Below are 24,821 nucleotides of genomic sequence, written 5' to 3'. Positions count from 1 at the left end.
CTCTTCTTTTTTTTCTACCAAGAAAAGTGCACTTGTTATTAGTGAGAATATACTTATTTGAAGGTATTTTTGGGTTCATTGAGGTTAGCTAATTTTACTTGTTTTGAAAAGTCTTTACAAGCCGAATTTTCTTGTTCTATTGGCAGATAATTTTGCTTAGTTCAAACAAAAATACCCCTCATTTTTGTATTTTTTGTTCTTGTTTTTGAACACTGACTTTTTGCAGTGTATGAGTTGGACTACCAACATTTATCCATTTTTTTTTAGTATTACCCTTTTTGTTATGATGCATATTGAAAGAAATGCATGTTTACTCTTTGATGAGACATTACTAAATTGATGCAGATCACCAAGAATACAAGTTTGCAGTACCATTGGGATGTTTATATTTAGGAATGGGATTGCTTCTTTTGTTGTCTTCAACCACAACTCTTTTATTCTCTGACGTTCCCACAATAAACGAACAAGAGTTCAAACGCTTCATACACAATTTGCTATCTACTACAGACTGTTTATGTTTAAAATCAGATGTGGGTCTTGTTTTTTTTAGAGGAGAAATGATCACATTGCAATAGAAAAGCACAACCTTAACAGAAGTGGCCAACATATTGCAACATATACATGAAAATGTAAGATATTGTAGCTTTTTCCCATTCCATCTTTTCGCACTTTAAAGCATAAATGACACATCCTCCACAGAAGATCCACTTGAATTGGCCCAATGAATAATAATGTTCACGTGCCATAAAGATTTAATGTCTAAAAAAAAAAAAAAAAAAAGTACCTAAAAGTACAGCGTAATCGACTTTTCTTTCCTTTTTTCTTTTTTTTTTTTTTTAAGTAAAAGGAAGTATATGTATAAAGTTTGCCACCATTATCCATTACTGGTCCCTTGGTCCAGTGGCGGCCTTATTGCCACTGCTGAACTTCAAGCATTATAAAGAATCTTTTAACACAAAATGTTTGTTAAATAGCCGATAGAGAAGCTATAATCTTTTTTAATGTTGTATTATATGGCTTTCGCACGCTCCGCCGTTCTTGTGGACACTGTAATATTGCATTTTTTACTGGTTACTCATCTGTTAATGTTCCAGTTACTGAGGTTTATCTTCTTTCTTGGCACTATTTTGTGTCCCACCCCAACCCCCTTTCACACTGTTAAACCCACACACACACACACACACACACACACATAATAACACACACCCACAGAAAGTTTCCTCTCAGCATCTTTCATGCAACACCTGACCATGTTTCAGCATCTGGGTTGCAGTTGTACTGAAATCATTCAAGGTTGATGTGTTTATTCCATTATATTGCATGTATTTATTATCATATTATAAGGAAAAAAATAGAATAGTCAATTTGGGTTGTTTTTTTTTGCAACAGAAAAAATTATTATATTAAATGTAAATTGTATGTGTTATGTTAAAAATGTATAGATTAAGTGACAAAATAAATTTAAAAGTTATTAAATAATCACACTAGTCTAATTCTGCATTGAATGCAGCGTCAGCAGTCTGTATTATATTTATTTATTTATTTATTTATTTTTTGGGGGGCCCCTAGCAAACTTTAAAAATTCTAAAGTTACTAGAGCAGACCCTGCTTCCCTCCTTTTTTTTTTTTTTTTTTTTTTTTTTTTTTTGTGCTCGCCTGAACCGTTTAGTCGTGGATGAGCGCTCAAAAAAAAGACGCTCCGCGCCCAGACAACCGGCGAGAGGGGGGACGCATGACGCCCATGCATGCCGGGGAGGGAGCGCGGGAGGCCGGGCAGATGTAGTGGGCTGCATCGGGGAGACGCACCATTAGACAAGGGAGAGCCACATGCCTCACTACAGTGCCGCTCGATCAGGTAAGAAAACGGTGCCTCTTCGTCAAACCGGCTTGACCATGCCGCATTTATCATTATTATATTATCCATGTGTATATTATATTTATTTGATTTCCGCGCGTATTTTTTTTTTTTTGCAATAATAAAGTGTCAAGCATAAATATAAGCTCTTCTATTACATTTTTTAAATTATTTTTTGTATCAAACATTTGATTTAAAATAAGGCTTTCTTTATATGCGCAATCATTCCAATTGGAACGCATAGATCACGCACCTAATTCCAACTCCTCCTTTTGGGTATATGGAAAGATCAATGCTTGTAATGACGTAATTAATTATGGCAAAATTAAAAGCAAGTAGAAAATCAATCTGCGCCGGTGTCGAGGATATGGACTCAAATTGATATCCATCTGCTCCCGTTATAAAGCACATGAGTGAGTGCGCAATCTGAGGACGCAGCTGATGCGCACTTTTAGGACTCACACTGGAAGTATTGTTGTTTTTGCTTGGATACAATAATTAGATCATCACATTTGGTGTAAATTCGACTTATTTTATTTTGGCATATATTTATACAGAAGGCAATTATTGTTCTCTACTTTTTTTTCTATATAGAACATGCATTTTCCCCCATTACAATAAAAATAATACCACTAATATACTAGACACCCTATTAGGTAATTGCAATGTGCATTTCTTAAAATAACTAAATATTAGACATGTCATGCATAACTATATATAATCCCAAATTATAATCAATAAACAAAGGCATGCATTATTATTTTGTTCCCTGTATTGTGCAGATGTCCCATGTTGAAGCTGCACCATCCCCTCATTTTGGCATATATTTATACAGAAAGGCAATGATTGTTCTGTATTTTTTTTAAATCATAGAACACGCATTTTTACCCATTACAATAAAAATAATAAACTAATATACAAGACACCATAGTAGATAATAGCAATGTGCATTTCTTAAAATAACTAAATATTAGACATGTCATGCAAAACTACATTTAATTTTCAATTATAATCAATAAACACAAGCCTGCAGTATTGTTTTATTCCCTGTATTGTGCAGATGTCCCATGTTGGAGCTGCACCATCCTCTCATTTTGGCATATATTTATAAAGAAAGGCAATGATTGTTCTGTTTTTTTTGTTTTTGGTATAGAACATGCATTTTTACCCATTACAATAAAAATAATAAAACTAATATACAAGACACTATATTAGGTAATTGCAAAGTACATTTCTTAAAATAACTAAATATTAGACATGTCATGCAAAACTATATATAATCCTCAATTATAATCAATAAACACAAGCCTGCAGTATTGTTTTATTCCCTGTATTGTGCAGATGTCCCATGTTGGAGCTGCACCATCCTCTCATGTTGGCATATGTTTATACAGAAAGGCAATGATTGTTCTGTTTTTTTTTTTTTGGTATAGAACATGCATTTTTACCCATTACAATAAAAATAATACAATTAATATACAAGACACCATATTAGGTCATTGCAAAGTACATGTCCTATAATAACTAAATATTAGACATGTCATGCAAAACTATATAAAATCCTCAATTATAATCAATAAATACAAGCCTGCAGTATTGTTTTATTCCCTGTATTGTGCAGATGTCCCATGTTGGAGCTGCACCATCCTCTCATTTTGGCATATATTTGTAAAGAAAGGCAATGATTGGTCTGTATTTTTTTTTCTATATAGAACATGCATTTTTACCCATTACAATAAAAACAATAAAACTAATATACAATACACTATATAAGGTAATTGCAAAGTCAATTTCTTAAAATAACTAAATATTAGACATGTCATGCAAAACTCTATATAATCCTCAATCATAATTAATAAACAAAAGCATGCAGTATTATTTTGTTCCCTGTATTGTGCAGATGTCCCATGTTGGAACTGCACCATCCTCTCATTTTGGCATATATTTATAAAGAAAGGCAATGATTGTTCTGTATTTTTTTTCCTATATAGAACATGCATTTTTACCCATTACAATAAAAATAATACCACTCATATACAAGACACCATATTAGATAGTGCACAGTACATTTCTTAAAATAACTAAATATTAGACATGTTATTCCCTGTATTGTGCAGAAGTCCCATGTTGGAACTGCACCATCCTCTCATTTTGGCAGAAAGGCAATGATTGTTCTGTATTTTTTTGTTTGTATAGAACATGCGTGTTTACCCATTACAATAAAAAAAATAAAAAATAATATACAAGACATCATATAAGGAAATTGCAAAGTTAATTTCTTAAAATAACTAAATATATAGACATGTCATGCAAAACTATAGATAATCCTCAATCATAATTAATAAACAAAACCATGCAGTATTATTTTGTTCCCTGTATTGTGCAGATGTCCCATGTTGGAGCTGCACCATCCTCTCATTTTGGCATATATTTATACAGAAAAGCAATGGTTGTTCTGTTTTTTTTCTTCTATATAGAACATGCATTTTTACCCATTACAATAAAAAGAATAAAACTAATATACAAGACATCATATAAGATAATTGCAAAGTACATGTCTTATAATAACTATGTATTAGACATGTCATGCAAAACTATAGATAATCCTCAATTATAATCAATAAACAAAAGCATGCAATATTATTTTGTTCCCTGTATTGTGCAGATGTCCCATGTTGGAGCTGCACCATCCTCTCATTTTGGCATATATTTATACAGAAAGGCAATGGTTGTTCTGTATTTTTTTTTCTATACAGAACATGCATTGTTACCCATTACAATAAAAAATAATACAAATAATATACAAGACACCATATTAGGTAATTGCAAAGTACATTTCTTAAAATAACTAAATATTAGACATGTCATGCAAAACTATATATAATCCTCAATCATAATCAATAAACAAAAATATGCAGTATTATTTTGTTCCCTGTATTTTGCAGATGTCCCATGTTGGAGCTGCACCATCCCCTCATTTTGGCATATATTTATACAGAAAGGCAATGATTGTTCTGTATTTTTTTCTATATATTATATAACTAAATATTAGACATGTCATGCAAAACTATATATAATCCCCAATTATAATCAATAAAACAAAAGCATGCAGTATTTTTTTTTTATTCCTTGTATTGTGCAGAAGTCCCCTGTTGGGGTTGCACCATCCTCTCATTTTCTGTGGACCATATTTCATGTATGCATACAGGGGGGAAACAATTATATTAGTTAAGTAAAATTTGGAAATGTATTTAAAATAAAATAAAATGTTAAATGTTGTGACACATTGTAACCAAAAATGTGATGATAAATGACTGCGAACAAAAAAATGTCTGAGAACTTGTGTTAATTATGAGGACGTTTGTTTTGCTGTGTTGTGACTGTGACTTTGGTGTAGAGAGGGGGGTTTTGGGGGTGGCATGGCAGCAAACTGGGTGGTGGGGGGCACACATTGGGGTGTCACGGGGGTGGGGGGGTGAATAGCAGCAGCTTTAGGGCAAAAGTGCACTGACGTGTGAAATTACAGCCCATGGTGCTACTTATTGTACCAGAAGCTCCTTATACACCACACAACTAACAGACCCCCTCCCCAAAAAAAACTAAAACCAAAGGACAACATTTCAGTATTATTATTATTATTATTATTATTATTATTATTATTAGTATTATTGTTATTATTATATGTGTATGTGTATATGTGTAACTCTGCTGCTTCTTGGCCAGGACTCCCTTAAAAAAGAGGTTTTTAATTTTAAAGGGATTTTGTTTCCTGGTTAAACAAAGGTTAAATAGAAAATAAAAAATAAATTGACGTGAAACAAAAATACAAATTTTAAAATTGTGTTTAATTATTATTAATATTATTATTATTATGATGATTATGATTATTATGATTATTATTATTATTTGTATTATTGTTATAATAATAATAATAATTATTATTATTACTATATTGACATAAAACAAAAACAAAAAATATTACAATTATTATTAGTATTTTTATTAGTATTATATTGACGTTTGTATCGTCATATCATAGTACCATACTATATTGGTTTTACTGTGATACCATAGTTATATGAGTGTTTGATATTGAACGTGCCATTTTAACAAAAAAGCACATCTTTTTTTTTTAACTTAATTATAATAAATACTACATACACAAATTATTTGTATTTGCAGTATAGTTACAAAAACTGTTGCTGAACATTTGGTTGTATTTATCACTTGTACATAATTTGCACGTATCCTCATGGACATGTGTGAGTAAATGACTATTTTTTTAATATTATCATGAGCTCTAAAATGTTAAAATAAATTGTCAGTTTAGCCTAGTTGGACAAGCTTGTTTGGTATAATATTGACTTTACCATAAGCTTATAAAATAATATTATTATTATACTGGCGTAATTGGTATATTTAGTATTCAAGGGCAGGAGTGACTGGTTTCTCTTCTGCTTTACAATTTAGCAGCAATAAAGCATTTATTGATTTTTTTTTTTTTATAAAATATATATGGTTAAAATGATGAGCATGTAAAAAAAAAACAATTTTATTTAAAAATATATACATCCTATTGATTTTTTTATTTTTTTATTTTTTTTATTTTTTAAGCCTCTTTGTATTGTGATGGATTGAGTTCCTACCGGAAGAGATTATTCAGCTACAGTAGGTTTACCAACGACCTTTGACCCGGCCGGAGTTTGGGGGGTGTGGGGGGTGCTTACTCAAACCGCCTGGCCGGGCCAGCACGTACATTAGCTGCTGTGTGAGCGCCATCTAACGAGCGGAGATGGGAACAGCCTGAAGACGCATGGGAGCGCAGGAGACATTGCGCATTAAGTTGTGCGCATAAATATATTGGAATGGAAGTCATCATAAAAGTGTGTGACATGGCTTTTTTAATTGAAGAAAAAAAAAAAAAGTCTCATTATTTCCGATGGATGTTCCTCGTTTTTGAAAATTATTTTTGTTGTTGTTGTTGTTGTGTGGGCGACCCACAAAAGTGTTGGAATCTATTGTCTGACAAGTCATCCATCTTTACGCGAGGGGGATCTGTGGGATGGAGTGATAGTAGGAGGAGGAGGAGGAGGAGGAGGATGAAGAAGAAGAGGTGGAGGGACTTTTAGAAACAAGACCCACTAGGAGTGGGGCTTCATTCTCAGTCCACGGCTCAGGCAGGCGCAGCAGCCCCTTCTGGAGGAGAGAGAGAGAGAGAGAGGGGAGGGAAAAGAGAGAGAAAGAGAGAGAGGGGGACCCGCTTCTTGTCATCTCCACCCCCTCCTTTTTTTTTTTTTTTTGTCCACCTCACCGGGGGCACGCCGCTGCCCCTTCCACGCCGACGACAGTGAGGATTTCTCGGCGTATGCCACACACATGCGATCGGACCCCCGTGGAAAGTTCCACTATCCTTCCCCCCTCCAAAGCGCGCACCTTTTACGCATGGGTCCGCTGCAGCACCTGGCTGGAAGATTTCGTTTTTTTCTTCTCCCTTCTTAATAACGAAGACATAGAAGTTTAGAGGCTTGCAGAAGTTTGCTCCACGGCCACGGACTCTACGCACCTGCACACGGACGCGTTTTTTTTTAGTGTTGTGGTTTTTTTTCCTCCATTTCTTTTAAACGCGGCTGCACCATCGAGGCGAGACGGCGACCTCAGTCGATTACCTTTCTTTGCTCTGCTATCCCATGGATATTCACTGCAAGGCGGACCCCTTCTCGGCCATGCACCGTGAGTCTACTACGCCGCTTTAAATAGTGCGTCTGTTGGCGTGGGGAATTGTGGCAACAAAAAAAACAAATGTGCAGGAATTTTAAGTCATTTAAATACACTGGTTCTTATTGTTTTGCAACGAAATGTCACCGAAAAACGATTATTATTATTATTATTATTGTTATTATTGAGAATATAGGCAAAAAAACCCCACGTGTTTTGTGCATCGAGTGCGGGGAATTGTAGGTGACTTGAACGCAGCATTTTATAATCACAATAATAATACATGTAATGTATAAAGGCACATTGCAAGGCACTCAAAATAATAATTAAAAAAACAGTTAAAAATTACAATCAAAGTAAAAAGTGACAGCTAAAATGGTCAAGTGTGTTATTTTAAAGCGACAATAATTAAATTAAATATTTTTTATCAGAATATTTGTTTTAAAATGAATTCTAAAACGTCATTTTAATTCTAAGCACTTTTTTTATTTTATTAGTGTCACCTCAATTTGAACACAAAGCTTCTTTTTTTTTCTTTGTTATTTATTACCTGTAAAATTACAATAATATGGCACACGACACCCCGATTGTGTGCAAATGTTTCCGCCAAAGCTGCTAATTTATCCCGTTCGAAAATATAAATAGCCGGCGTGTATATTATGTATTTATGGGGGGTATAAGTGCGTGTATTATTTATAGGCGTTTGTAATATGAGTTATCAAAGGTCATTTTAATTATTTACAATAGGGGCAAATTAAACAGGTTGAAACGTAATATGTGCGACATGTGTTGCGTTGAGGAGGCGATAGTGGGGAAATAATATCTATTTTAAACATGTGTGAATTAAAAATAATTATTTGTATTAATTCATATTACAGGAAAAAGTACGTTATTTGGATATAAAGGGAAATAATTGCATTTTTTGCAGGCATAAAAATTGGAATTTATAAATTGGAATGAACGAAATAATGCGCGTAATATGCGGTCCTCTGCAGGTATGTAATGTTATGCTCCCCCCCCCCCCGTTCTGCTGTTGTATCCCACGCAGGGCATGGCGGCGTGAACCAGCTGGGTGGGGTGTTTGTGAACGGCAGACCCCTGCCGGACGTGGTGCGGCAACGGATCGTGGAGCTGGCCCACCAAGGGGTCCGGCCCTGTGACATCTCCAGGCAGCTGCGGGTCAGTCACGGCTGCGTCAGCAAAATTCTCGGCAGGTAAAAAAAAAAACCCATAAAACTTATGTATAAAAATATATATATATATACATATATATATGCACCCTGCAGCTTTTCATTTGTATTATTACTTTTTTTTCTTTTTTTTTTGCTTGCACACTGCATTTTTGCAATTTTTTTTTCCCAACATCCATCACTCAAAGCTTTTTTTTTTTTTAAATAATTACTTTGAGAGCATTTTTAGTGCACATTAAAAAAACAAACACGTTGTGATAATTTGTCACAATGAATGATGAAAGGGACTAATTATAATATTATCATAAAGTAGCACCGTGAGATAATATTTTGATATTTTGAAATATATTTTTTCCCAGCTATCAGAAGGCATTTCAGAGGTATTTCAATGCACACACGCTGTATGTTTGTCAGTTTTTTTATTATTATTATTATTTTTTATTAGGAATAAAGCTGGCATGACGTGCATGCTGCTATATATACACACCTCAATTTGAGCTGCTTTTTGTGCTTTGTTTAATTCCACTCACTTAGATGCATATTTCCATGCACTAACTGCAAATTCAAGCGCGTTTGCTTATTTAAAAAAAAAAAAAAAAAAAAAAATCAATCTGACCCACGTCACGTGAAAACATTAAACGTCTTATTTGTGTGCAGGTACTACGAAACGGGCAGTATTAAACCGGGGGTCATCGGTGGCTCCAAACCAAAGGTCGCCACCCCGAAAGTGGTCGATAAGATTGCGGACTACAAGCGCCAGAACCCCACCATGTTCGCCTGGGAGATCCGGGACCGGCTACTGGCGGAGGGGGTGTGCGACAACGACACGGTGCCCAGCGTGTCGTCCATCAACAGGTAAGGTGCACACCTTTTTATTTTTTATTTTTTTGCACTAAATTGCATGTGTAAATTAAAAAAAAAAAATAAAAAAAAATGCTGCAAATACGTCTTTATGTAGCGCACCGGGGTGGTCCTTGCAGGTGCAATCCAATCCCGCCTCTGCGTGGCCAAAAAAAAAAAATAAATAAAAAAAAATCACATCTGTCTCGATAAAAACCGATCGATAGCCCGTAACCAGGTCGGCTGGTGGTGGGAAATACCAGAGGAAATGGTTCAATAGGCGGTAGCCTTAAGATCTCCATTGTGTATTTTTAATAGGCTTTATAAAATTAAAGGAAAAGTGAATGGAGCCTATTTTGACCTATTTGTACATTTCACACCCCCCGAATTGGGACAAAGTGTCTTTATAAAGAGAGGTTGGTAGGGGGGGGGAAGAAAAAAAAAGTGCCCTGAACTTTGGTTAGGAGCCAGTGTTCCAGACAGCTGGTCATCAGCATTACATTTTAATGACCTGAGGGGAGCCGCATAACTACTAAAGATAGAAGACGATGAGGTCTCGGAGAAGGGGAAGACATTTTTTTTGGGTGATTTTGGAGCTGAAGTGGAAATGTTGAGGCATGAAAGTGTGTGTGTGTGTGTGTGTGTGTGTGTGTGTGTCACCTGTAAGGAGTGTTAATAATTGACATTTTCTAACTTGGCCTACACGACATTTGCAAACAATCTCTTCTTTTTTCCCAGTAAAGCGTAAAGTTGTACACACTAAAAAAAAAAAAAAATACAGGGTTATTTTGATAACCCAATTTATGAGTTGCTAGTGTTGGGTTAAATTTTTGAGTTATTTTGGGTTATAGGGAAATTACTTTAACTTGATTTCTGGGTTTTCAATTTTGGGTTGTTATTCAACGAGTATTGCATTTTTGGGTAAAAGGCTTTTTTTGTTAAAAAGTTAGGGAATTTTATAATTTTTTCATTAACAATATTTACAATCACCCAACATTGGGTTAGCGTAACTCAACTTTTGGGTTGAATAATTCAACCCTCACCTGAGTGTTAATAATTGACATTTTGTAACTTGATATTTGCAAACAATTTCTTCGTCTTTTTCCCAGTAAAGCGTAAAGTTGTACACACTAAAAAAATAAAAAATACAGGGTTATTTTGATAACCCAATTTATGAGTTGCTAGTGTTGGGTTAAATGTTGGAGTTATTTTGAGTTATAGGGGTATTAGTGTAACTCGATTTCTGGGTTTTCAATTTTGGGTTGTTATTCAACGAGTATTGCATTTTTGGGTAAAAGGCTTTTTTTGTTAAAAAGTTAGGGAATTTTATCATTTTTTCATTAACAATATTTACAATCACCCAACATTGAGTTAGCGTAACTCAACTTTTGGGTTGAATAATTCAACCCCTCACCTGAGTGTTAATAATTGACATATTCTAACTTGATATTTGCAAACAATTTATTCGTCTTTTTCCCAGTAAAGCGTAGAGTTGTAAACACTAAAAAAAATAAAAAATACAGTGTTATTTTGATAACCCAATTTATGAGTTGCTAGTGTTGGGTTACATTTTTGAGTTATTTTGGGTTATAGGGAAATTACTTTAACTTGATTTCTGGGTTTTCAATTTTGGGTTGTTATTCAACAAGTATTGCATTTTTGGGTAAAAGGCTTTTTTTGTTAAAAAGTTAGGGAATTTTATCATTTTTTCATTAACAATATTTACAATCACCCAACATTGAGTTAGCGTAACTCAACTTTTGGGTTGAATAATTCAACCCTCACCTGAGTGTTAATAATTGACATTTTCTAACTTGATATTTGCAAACAATTTCTTCGTCTTTTTCCCAGTAAAGCGTAGAGTTGTACACACTAAAAAAATAAAAAATACAGGGTTATTTTGATAACCCAATTTATGAGTTGCTAGTGTTGGGTTACATTTTTGAGTTATTTTGGGTTATAGGGGTATTACTTTAACTTGATTTCTGGGTTTTCAATTTTGGGTTGTTATTCAACAAGTATTGCATTTTTGGGTAGAAGGCTTTTTTTGTTAAAAAGTTAGGGAATTTTATAATTTTTTCATCAACAATATTTACAGTCACCCAACATTGAGTTAGCGTAACTCAACTTTTGGGTTGAATAATTCAACCCTCACCTGAGTGTTAATAATTGACATTTTCTAACTTGATATTTGCAAACAATTTCTTCGTCTTTTTCCCAGTAAAGCGTAGAGTTGTAAACACTAAAAAAAAAAACAGGGTTATTTTGATAACCCAATTTATGAGTTGCTAGTGTTGGGTTAAATGTTGGAGTTATTTTGGGTTATAGGGGTATTACTTTAACTCGATTTCTGGGTTTTCAAAATGATTAACCATTTTTTGGGTTGTTTTTCAACGAGTTTTGGGTAAAAATGCTTTTTTTTTGTTAAAAAATTAGGGGATCTTATTATGGATTAATCTCATTAGCAATATTTACAATCACCCAACATTGAATTAGCGTAACTGAACTTTTGGGTTGAATAATTCAACCCTCACCTGAGTGTTAATAATTGACATTTTTTAACTTGATATTTGCAAACAATTTATTCGTCTTTTTCCCAGTAAAGCGTAGAGTTGTAAACACTAAAAAAAATAAAAAATACAGGGTTATTTTGATAACACAATTTATGAGTTTCTGGTGTTGGGTTAAATTTTGTTATTTTATGAATAGCAATCCATTTTTTGGGTTATACGAGTATTACTTTAACTGGACTTGTCCAGGGTGTACCCCGCCTTCTGTCTGAATGCAGCTGAGATAGGCTCCAGCACCCCCCAGCGACCCGGATAAGGACAATCGGTAGAAAATGGATGAATGGATGGATTTCTGGGTTTTCAAAATTATGAACCATTTGTGGGTTGTTTTTCAACGAGTAACGCAATTTTGGGGTAAAAGGCTTTTTTTTATTTAAAAGTTAGGGAATTGTATTATGGATTAATCTCATTAACTAGCGTAACTCAACTTGTGGGTTAAATAATTCAATCCTCACCTGTAGGAGTGTTGATAATTGACATTTTCTAACTTGGCCTATACGACATTTGCAAACAATCTCTTATTTTTTCCCAGTAAAGCGTAAAGTTGTACACACTAAAAAAATACTGGGTTGATTTGATAACCCAATTTATGAGTTGCTAGAGTTGGGTTACATTTTGGAGTTATTTTGGGTTATAAGGGTACTACTTTAACTCGATTTCTGGGTTTTCAAAATGATGAACCGTTTTTGGTTAAAAGGCTTTTTTTTTCATATTAAAAAGTTTGGGAATTTTCTTATGGAGTAATGTCATTAGCATTATTTACAATCACCCAACATTGAGTTAGCGTAACTCAACTTTGGGGTTAAATAATTCGACCCTCACCTGAAGGAGTGTTAATAATTGACATTTTCTAACTTGGCCTACACGACATTTGCAAACAATCTCTTATTTTTTTCCCAATAAAGCATAGAGTGGTACACACCAAAACAAAAAATACAGGGTTATTTTGATAACCCAATTCATGAGTTGCTAGTGTTGGGTTAAATTTTGTTATTTCGATTAATAGCAATCAATTGTATAAGGGTATTATTTTAACTCGATTTCTGGGTTTTCAAAAAGATGACATTTTTTTCCAATAAAAGGCTTTTTTTTTATATTAAAAAGTTTGGAAATGTTCTTATGGAGTAATCTCATTAGCATGATTAGTTAGCGTAACTCAACTTTTGGGTTAAATAATTCAACCCTCACATGTAGGAGTGTTAATAATTGACATTTTCTAACTTGGCCTATATCCATCCATGCATCCATCTTCCTCTGCCTATCCGAGGTCGGGTCGCGGGGGCAGCAGCCTAAGCAGGGAAGCCCAGACTTCACTCTCCCCAGCCACTTCGTCCAGCTCTTCCCGGGGAATCCCGAGGCGTTCCCAGGCCAGCCGGGAGACATAGTCTTGTACTTGGCCTATACGACATTTGCAAACAATCTCTTATTTTTTCCCAGTAAAGTGTAGAGTGGTACACACTAAAAAAAATACAGGGTTATTTTGATAACACAATTCACGAGTTGCTAGTGTTGGGTTGAATTTTGTTATTTTCATTAATAGCAACCAATTTATTGGGGTTATAAAGGTATTATTTTAACTCGATTTCTGGGTTTGCAAAATGAAGAACCATTTTCGGGTTGTTTTTCAACGAGAATTGCTTTTTTGTAGAGATGTCCGATAATATCGGTCTGCCGATATTATCGGCCGATAAATGCGCTAAAATGTAATATCGGAAATTATCGGTATCGTTTTTTTTATTATCAGTATCGTTTTTTTTTTTTTTTTTTTTTTTTTTTTTTAATTAAATCCACATAAAAAACACAAGATACACTTACAATTAGTGCACCAACCCAAAAAACCTCCCTCCCCCATTCACACTCATTCACACAAAAGGGTTGTTTCTTTCTGTTATTAATATTCTGATTCCTACATTATATATCAATATATATCAATACAGTCTGCAAGGGATACAGTCCGTAAGCACACATGATTGTGCATGCTGCTGGTCCACTAATAATACTAACCCTTAACAGTTAATTTTACAAATTTTCATTAATTACTAGTTTCTATGTAACTGTTTTTTTATATTGTTTTACTTTCTTTTTTATTCAAGAAAATGTTTTTAATTTATTTATCTTATTTTATTTGATTCATTTTTTTAAAAAGTACCTTATCTTCACCATGCCTGGTTGTCCAAATTAGGCATAATAATGTGTTAATTCCACGACTGTATATATCGGTTGATATCGGTATCGGTTGATATCGGTATCGGTAATTAAAGAGTTGGACAATATCGGCATATCGGATATCGGCAAAAAGCCATTATCGGACATCCCTACTTTTTTTGGGTAAAAGGCTATCTTTTTTATTAAAAGGGTTTTTATTGTGGATTAATATCATTAACAATATTCGGAATCACCCAACATTGAGTTAGCGTAACTCAACTCTTGGGTTACATCATTCAACCCTCACCTGAAGGAGTGTTAATAATTGGCCTTTTTCTAACTTGACATTTCCAAACAATCTCTTTGTTTTTTCCCCAGTAAAGAGTAGAGTTGTACACACTAAAAAAATACTGGGTTATTTTGATAACCCAATTTATGAGTTGCTAGTGTTGGGTTACATTTTGAAGTTATTTGTATGACTAGCAATACATGTTTTGGGTTGTAAGGGTATAAAGGTAAAAGGGTTTAAAGGATTTTTTTTTCTTCAAAAGTTAGTGAATTTTATTATGGATTAATTTCATTAACATTATTTACAATCACCAAACATTGAGTTAGTTTAACTCAACTTTTGGGTTAAATAATTCAACCCTCAGGATTGTTAATAATTGACATTTTCTATGAGTTGCTAGTGTTGGGTTAAATTTTGGAGTTATTTTTATGAATAGCAATCAATTTTTTGGGGTTATAAGGGTATTACTTAACTCGATACTTGGGTTTTCAAAATGATTAACCATTTTTGGGTTGTTTTTCAACGAATAACGCATTTTTAGGTAAAAGGCTTTTTAGGGAATTGTATTATAGATGAATTTCCTTAGCATTATTTACAATCACCCAACATTGAGTTAGCTTAACTCAACTTTTGGGTTAAATAATTTAACCCCACACCTGTGGGGGTGTTAATAATTAACATTTTCTAACTTGGCCTGTACGACATTTGCAAAAAATCACTTCGTCTTTTTCCCAGTAAAGCGTAGAGTTGTACACAGTAAAAAAAATACTGGGTTGTTTTGATAACCCAATTTATGAGTTGTTAATGTTGGTTTAAATTTATTTTGGAGTTATATTTATGAATAGCAATAATTTTTTGGGGGTTATAAGGGTATTACTTAACTCGATTTCTGGGTTTTCAAAATGATTAACCATTTTTGGGTTGTTTTTCAACGAGTAACGCATTTTTAGGTAAAAGGCTTTTTTCAATTTAAAAAGTTAGGGAATTTTAATATGGATGAATCTCCTTAGCATTATTTACAATCACCCAACATTGTGTTAACTTAACTCAACTTTTGGGTTCAATAATTCAAACCTCACCTGTAGGAGTGTTAATAAGTGACATTTTCTAACTTGGCCTATATGATATTTGCAAACAATCTCTTCGTCTTTTTCCCAGTAAAGCGTAGAGTGGTACACACAAAAAAAAAAATACTGAGTTGTTTTGCAAACCCAATTTACGAGTTTCTAGTGTTGAGTTAAATTTTAGTTATTTGTATGAATAGCAATCCATTTTTTTGGTTATAAGGGTATTACTTTAACTCGATTTCTGGGTTTTCAAAAAGGGATAAGCGGTATAAAATGGATGGATGGAACCATTTGTGGGTTGTTTTTCAACAAGTAACACATTTTTGGGTAAAAGGCTTTTTTTTATTAAAAATTTAGGGAATATTATGATGGATTAATCTCATCAATATTATTTACAATCAGCCAACACTGAGTTAGCGTAACTCAACTTTTGGGTTAAATAATTCAACCCAATAGTTTAGTTGGGAATAACCCGACAATACCATGAACTGATTAACGTGGACCCCGACTTAAACAAGTTGAAAAACTTATTCGGGTGTTACCATTTAGTGCTCAATTGAACAGAATATGTACTGTATTGTGCAATCTACTAAGACAAGTTTCAATCAATCAATCAATCAAGTTATCATAACTCAAGTTTTTGGTTAAATGATTCAACGCAAAAGTTGGGTTGAAAAAATTAACCCGACATTTTTTAACTTTTGGGATAAATAATTCAACCCAATGGTTTGGTTGGGAATAACCCAACATTGAGTTATCATAACTCAACTTTTTGGTGAAATAAGTAAACGCAAAAGTTGGGTTGAAAAAATTAACCCGACATTTTTTAACTTTTGGGATAAATAATTCAACCCAATGGTTTGGTTGGGAATAACCCAACATTGAGTTATCATAACTCAACTTTTTGGTTAAATAAGTCAACGCAAAAGTTGGGTTGAAAAAATGAACCCAAAACGTTGAGTTAAAACAACTCAGATAAGGGGTTCGTCCTTTTCTGGACCAACAGTTGGGTTAAAATTGGGTTATTTTTTTTCAACCCAACATTTTTTTAATGTGTACAAAGCTCTTCATGGTAGAAGGTGGAACAAAATGAGAGAAAAAATAAAAACAGATAATCCTGAGTAACTGTTCCAAGATTATCAGGTAGTTTCGGCGAGATCTTGAGATGTATATTTTCAAATATTTTCTTCTGGTATCAGGCCATTGAGTCCTTAATCCATCACCAACAAATCTGGCTTCCATCCCGTTCAATTTCCCCTTCTCCATACAGCAGAATTATTTTCCTGAGAATGAGGCGTGAATAGCGATCAATAACAATATCAGCATCTGTTTTAATTTCTACGGCTCTCACAAAACTATCAGGATCTTGCTTTGTTTTGTTTTAGCGCAATATTCTATGTCCTTTATAGCATTGTTTTTTTGGGGTTTTTTTGGGTTATAAGGGTATTACTTTAACTCAATTTCTGGGTTTTCAAAATGATGAACCATTTTTGGGTTGTTTTTCAACAAGTAATGCATTTTTTGGTAAAAAGCTTTTTTTAATTAAAAAGTTAGGGAATTTTATTATGGACTAATCTCATTAATATTATTTACAATCACCCAACATTGAGTTAGTGTAACTCAACTTTTGGGTTAAATAATTCAACCCAATATTTTGGTTGGGAATAACCCAACATTAAGTTATCATAACTCAACTTTTTTGGTTAAATGATTCAATGCAAAAGTTGGGTTGAGAAAATTAACCCAAAATGTTGAGTTAAAATAACTCAGATAAGGGGTTCGTCCTTTTCTGGACCAGCAGTTGGGTTAAAATTGGGTTATTTTTTTCAACGCAACATTTTTTCTGCATGGTAGAAGGTGGAACAAAATGAGAGAAAAAATAAAAACACATCATCCTGAGTAACTGTTCCAAGATTATCAGGTAGTTTCGGGAGATCTTGAAAAAAAAAATATATAAAAAAAAAAATAATAAAAAATAATAATAATAATAATATTAAAATAAAAGAAAATAAATTACACAATTAAAAAAAGGGTATTACTTTAACTCAATTTCTGGGTTTTTAAAATGATGAACCATTTTTGGGTTGTTTTTCAACGAGTAATGCATTTTTTGGTAAAAAGCTTTTTTTAATTAAAAAGTTAGGGAATTTTATTATGGATTAATCTCATTAATATTATTTACAATCACCCAACATTGAGTTAGTGTAACTCAACTTTTGGGTTAAATAATTCAACCCAATAGTTTGGTTGGGAATAACCCAACATTAAGTTATCATAACTCAACTTTTTTGGTTAAATGATTCAATGCAAAAGTTGGGTTGAAAAAGATTAACACAACATTTTTTAACTTTTGGTTTAAATAATTCAACCCAATGGTTTGGTTGGGAAAACCCCAACATTGAGTTATCATAACTCAACTTTTAGTTAAATAAGTCAACGCAAAAGTTGGGTTGAAAAAATGAACCCAAAATGTTGAGTTAAAATAACTCAGATAAGGGGTTCGTCCTTTTCTGGACCAGCAGTTGGGTTAAAATTGGGTTATTTTTTTCAACGCAACATTTTTTCTGCATGGTAGAAGGTGGAACAAAATGAGAGAAAAAATAAAAACACATAATCCTGAGTAACTGTTCCAAGATTATCAGGTAGTTTCGGGAGATCTTGAAAAAAAATAAAATATAAAAAAATAAAATAAAATAAATAAATAATAATAATAATATTACAATAAAATAAAATACATTAAAAAATTAAAAAAAAGGGTATTACTTTAACTCGATTTCTGGGTTTTTAAAATGATGAACCATTTTTGGGTTGTTTTTCAACGAGTAATGCATTTTTTGGTAAAAAGCTATTTTTTAATTAAAAAGTTAGGGAATTTTATTATGGATTAATCTCATTAATATTATTTACAATCACCCAACATTGAGTTAGTGTAACTCAACTTTTGGGTTAAATAATTCAACCCAATAGTTTGGTTGGGAATAACCCAACATTAAGTTATCATAACTCAACTTTTTGGTTAAATGATTCAATGCAAAAGTTGGGTTGAAAAAATTAACCCAAAATGTTGAGTTAAAATAACTCAGATAAGGGGTTCGTCCTTTTCTGGACCAGCAGTTAGGTTAAAATTGGGTTATTTTTTTCAACGCAACATTTTTTCTGCAGGGTAGAAGGTGGAACAAAATGAGAGAAAAAATAAAAACACATAATCCTGAGTAACTGTTCCAAGATTATCAGGTAGTTTCGGGAGATCTTGAAAAAATAAAAAATATAAAAAAATACAATTAAAAAAATAAATAATAATAATAATATTAAAATTAAAAAAAATACATTACAAAATTAAAAAATGGGTATTACTTTAACTCGATTTCTGGGTTTTTAAAATGATGAACCATTTTTGGGTTGTTTTTCAACGAGTAATGCATTTTTTGGTAAAAAGCTTTTTTTAATTAAAAAGTTAGGGAATTTTATTATGGATTAATCTCATTAATATTATTTACAATCACCCAACATTGAGTTAGTGTAACTCAACTTTTGGGTTAAATAATTCAACCCAATAGTTTGGTTGGGAATAACCCAACATTAAGTTATCATAACTCAACTTTTTGGTTAAATGATTCAATGCAAAAGTTGGGTTGAAAAATTAACCCAAAATGTTGAGTTAAAATAACTCAGATAAGGGGTTCGTCCTTTTCTGGACCAGCAGTTGGGTTAAAATTGGGTTATTTTTTTCAACGCAACATTTTTTCTGCATGGTAGAAGGTGGAACAAAATGAGAGAAAAAATAAAAACACATAATCTTGAGTAACTGTTCCAAGATTATCAGGTAGTTTCGGGAGATCTTGACAAAATAAAAAATATAAAAAAATAAAATAAAAAAAATAAATAATAATAATAATATTAAAAAAAAAAAAAAAAACATTACAAAATTAAAAAAAGGGTATTACTTTAACTCGATTTCTGGGTTTTTAAAATGATGAACCATTTGTGGGTTGTTTTTCAACGAGTAATGCATTTTTTGTTAAAAAGCTTTTTTTAATTAAAAAGTTAGGGAATTTTATTATGGATTAATCTCATTATTTTATTATTTACAATCACCCAATATTGAGTTAGCGTAACAACATTTTTTGGGTGGGTGGGGGGTTGACCTCTGCTCTCTGCACTAAAAACGGCTTTAAACACATTTTTCCTGCATGAATTATTAAAGATGACACTTAAGAAGCGTGGGCTTTTTTGGGCCGCCGAGGGGGTGGAAGTTTCCTTATATAATCAGTCATATCGATCCACATTTTAATAATTCCGGAGGGGTTTTAATTCCCAACGCGAAAGTCGTTAATTCGCCTACTACGGTCCGAATTGCTTATTCAATAGCGACAGCGCGGACTGGATACAAAAGTCCTTGGATTTATGAGTCTTCCCCTCCGAGCCATGAAAGGGTTCAGATAACTGTTGTGGTGAGATGTTGGAAATTCAAATAAAATATTGATGTGTGTGTTTTCTGGAGGAGGCCTTTTGTTGGCCTGCCTGCAGCCAGGAGGGGGATGAAAAGACTACATGTATATTTTCTCCCCCCCCCCTGAGGAAGTTAACCCCTCAATGCCAGACCCTAAAGAACAGATACCTCATCCGCTACCCTGTAATTCTCTTTTGTCACACCTGTCGGGGGCCTCGGCGTGGGATTCCCCGTCGGCCCGCGACCGCGCTGAGTCTTATTCAATGATCTGGTGTTCGTCTGTCAATCAAAAGATTACCACGGTCACGGCGCGGCGTAATGCGATCAGGTCGCACAAAGAGCCCCTGCGCAAATCCCGGCGCGGTGTGTGTTTTGCTGGAAGAGTTGTGGCAATCCTCATATTTGCCAAATCGGAAGTGATGGCTAATTAGGCTTTGGCTTTCCCAAAGTTGGGGTCGGGAGGTCAATTTCTATTAGGGGAAAATGCACAAATTCACAAGTGGTGGGAAACAAAAAGATGGTTGTTGACATATTTCTGCATAAAATTTACATTTAACACATGGTCGATCAATGATTTAAAAAATATATATACAGTACAGGCCAAAAGTTTGGACACACCTTCTCCTCATTCAATGTGTTTTCTTTATTTTCATGACTATTTATATTGTAGATTTTATATATATATATATATATATATATATATATATATATATATATATATATATATATATATATATATATATATATATATATATATATATATATATATATAAAACAAAAGCTATAATCCATCGAATAACTTTACTGAGAGATTTTAGGAGGGTAAAACACATGACGACCAACCGGAAACATAGCAACGCACCTCCTTTACGGCAGCTGTCGCAACGTTCTGTGTATATATATATATATATATATATATATATATATATATATATATATATATATATATATATATATATATATATATATATATATATATATATATATATATATATATATATATATATATATATATATATATATATATATATATATATGTACATATATACACACTCATATATACATACATAAATATACATACTGTATATACATCCATATATTTATACATACATATATACATACATACACACATATATACATACATAAATATACATACATGCAAACATAGATACATACATAAATATACATAAATATACATACATATACATATATATACAAACATACATATGTACATATGTATATATATACACACACACATATATATATATATATATATATATATATATATATATATATATATATATATATATATATATATATATATATATATATATATATATATATATATATATATATATATATATATATATATATATATATATATATATATATATATATATATATATATATATATATATATTCATACATACACACATATATACATACGTACAGTAAATATACATACATACATACATACATATGTAAATGGTAAATGGGTCGTACTTGTATAGCGCTTTTCTACCTTTTTTTTTAAGGAACTCAAAGCGCTTTGAAACTATTTTCCACATTCACCCATTCACACACACACACATTCACCCATTCACACACTGATGGTGGGAGCTGCCATGCACGGCGCTAACCAGGCCCATCAGGAGCAAGGGTGAAGTGTCTTGCTCAAAGACACAACGGACGTGACTAGGATGGTAGAAGGTAGAGATTGAACCAGTAACCCTCAGATTGCTGGCACGGCCACTCTCCCAACTTCGCCACGCCGTCCCTTCGCCACGCCATCCCCGTTTATATACATATATATGTATGTATATATGTATATACATACATATATACATACATACATACACACATATATACATACATAAATATACATACATGCATACATATATATATATATATATATATATATATATATATATATATATATATATATATATATATATATATATATATATATATATATATATATATATATAAATATATATATATATATATATATATATATATATATATATATATATATATATATATATACAAACATACATACATACATACATATGTATATACATATTTACATACATACATACATACATACATACATACATACATACATACATACATACACACGTATATACACACATACATATGTATATACATATATACATACATACATACATACATACACACATATATACATACATAAATATACATACATGAATACATACATATATATGTATATATATATATATATATATATATATATATATATATATATATATATATATATATATATATATATATATATATATATATATATATATATATATAAACAAACATACATACATACATACATATGTACATACATCTATACATACATATATACATATATATGTATATAATGTATATACATGTACATTTATATACACACCTTCTCATTCAATGTGTTTTCTTTACTTTCATGACTATTTACATTGTAGATTGTCACTGAAGGCATCACAACTTTGAATGAACACATGCTGAATTTCCCCCAGGGATCAATAAAGTACTTTCTATTCTATTCTAGTCTATGCTCACAGCTCACCTGCTGTCGACCACTAATCAGAGAGCTATTTATTCACGTTACTCGCCACACTCGGTCTGTTACGTGTGGGTTGCAGTAAGATGCAGGTGAACCCAATTAATCCCCATGGAAACCAAAACAAACCCAGAGATGCACAAAACAGGAACTAAGGGAGTCCAAAACTAACAGAACATAACTAAACAAAACATGATCCGGGCCACGGATCATGACAACCACCACCATGCTTGACGGTAGGATTTGTGTTCCTGGGATTAAAGGCCTCACCCTTTCTCCTCCAAACATATTGCTGGGTATTGTGGCCAAACAGCTCCATTTTGATTCATCTGACCATAAAACTTTCCTCCAGAAGGTCTTATCTTTGTCCATGTGATGTCAGATGAAACAAAAATGTAGCTGTTTGGCCACAATACCCAGCAATATGTTTGGAGGAAAAAAGGTGAGGCATTTAATCCCAGGAACACCATTCCTACCGTCAAGCATGGTGGTGGTAGTATTATGCTATGGGCCTGTTTAGCTGCCAATTGAACTGGTGCTTTACAGAGAGTAAATGGGACAATGAAAAAGGAGGATTACCTCCAAATTCTCCAGGACAACCTAAAATCATCATTGGGTCTTGGGCGCAGTTGGGTGTTGCAACAGGACAATGACCCCAAACACACGTCAAAAGCGGTAAAGGAATGGCTAAATCAGGCTAGAATTAAGGTTTTAGAACGGCCTTCCAAAAAGCCTCATTCTCAAACGTGTGGACAATGCTGAAGAAAAAAGTCCATGTCAGAAAACCAACACATTGTCATGATCTGTGGTCTGGATCATGTTTTGTTATTTTCTGTTAGTTTAAGACTCCATAGTTCCTGATTTTGTGCACCCTTGTTTGTTATAGTTTCCCTGACGACTTATGATTTCCACCTGCCTCTTGCGTTCGGGTCACACCTGTCTCTAATCAAGAGACTATTATTTAAGCCTGTCTTTGCCAGTTAGTCGTCCTGGCGACATTGCTCTTTTCTTGCCTCAGCAAGTCTTGCTTATTTCAGGCGATTCCATAGTTAATGCTATTTGTGTCATGCCATAGTTTAGTGAGGTGTTCATGTCCATAGTTGTTTGCCTTAGCTTCTGGTGTGAACGGCACGCTTTCCTTTTGTTTTGGTTCCTGTTATTTCTGCTGTGTAGGATTAATTGATTATTAAATATGTTCCTACCTGCTACCTTTGTACGGAAAAGTCAGTTTGCTTCCCGGGAGAACAAACTTCGCAGCAAGCTGCAAAACCTATGTTGAGTAAAACATGCTTGAAACTAGAATATCAACTGTTGCAAAGCTGTGTCATCAACACTCACAAGTATAAAACTACCTTTTTTAAAGTAATAATTTCTTATTGCAAGCATGAAAAAAAAAAATCATGACTTTGACACAATTGTGTCTCATAATTAAAAGAGATGACAGCCAAATGGACTTTGCTGTTTTATTTTCAATGAAACAAGAGAAAAGACGTACTCGTATAGTAGTACAGTCGTCACAGTACAGTAAACTGACAGTTAATATTTAAACATTTAACATTTCAAACAATTTTGAACAAAAATAGTCCATGCACATTCAGATTAATTCTTCAAAATTACAATTAAAAATTTTTTGGCTGGGGTTCCGGGCTGTATATATGCGTACTAATTGACTGAAAGAGCACGCACTTGGTGCGATGATGTCATGTTATCGATGGAAAAATGCATTTTTAGACAATATGATTTGCCTGAGCGGCTAGGAGACCCCCGAGAGTAACAAGCGGTTGCCTTGTTGCCTTTCCATTAAGAACAATAAATTAGGTTTTAGTATAAGTTTGCTGGTTTCAAGAATTGTAATGCCGAGCGCATATCATTATGTCAAGATAATGGCACTAGCATTTACTTCATTTAAGAATATTTTTCAACATATTGAGCATAAAACGTCTGATATTTTTTTTTCTACCAAGAAAAGTGCACTTGTTATTAGTGAGAATATACTTATTTTAAGGTATTTTTGGGTTCATTAAAGTTAGCTAATTTTACTTGTTTTGGAAAGTCTTAACAAGCCACATTTTCTTGTTGTATTGGCAGATAATTTTGCTTAATTCAAATAAAA

The 24,821-nt window shown here is 33.0% G+C and overlaps 1 protein-coding gene across 8 annotated transcripts in view; it reads left to right on the top strand.

The window, feature by feature from the left end:
- Window positions 1-7,059: 7,059 nt before the first annotated feature.
- pax2a (paired box 2a) overlaps window positions 7,060-24,821 on the top strand; it is a 123,778-nt gene continuing 106,016 nt past the window's right edge. For 4 of the 8 annotated variants that reach the window (XM_062058048.1, XM_062058050.1, XM_062058046.1 and 1 more), the window contains exons 1-3: window positions 7,060-7,585; window positions 8,619-8,784; window positions 9,418-9,615. In XM_062058048.1, the coding sequence (XP_061914032.1) occupies window positions 7,543-7,585; window positions 8,619-8,784; window positions 9,418-9,615 (407 nt within the window). In that variant the 5' untranslated portion in view covers window positions 7,060-7,542. Of the gene's footprint in view, window positions 7,586-8,606; window positions 8,785-9,417; window positions 9,616-24,821 lie in introns of all 8 variants that reach the window. The other 4 variants (XM_062058047.1, XM_062058049.1, XM_062058045.1 and 1 more) reach the window with 1 other exon arrangement.

This window comes from Entelurus aequoreus, linkage group LG09, assembly GCF_033978785.1.
Source record: "Entelurus aequoreus isolate RoL-2023_Sb linkage group LG09, RoL_Eaeq_v1.1, whole genome shotgun sequence".
NCBI lineage: Eukaryota > Metazoa > Chordata > Actinopteri > Syngnathiformes > Syngnathidae > Entelurus > Entelurus aequoreus.
This window is presented reverse-complemented; position numbering and strand designations above follow the sequence as displayed.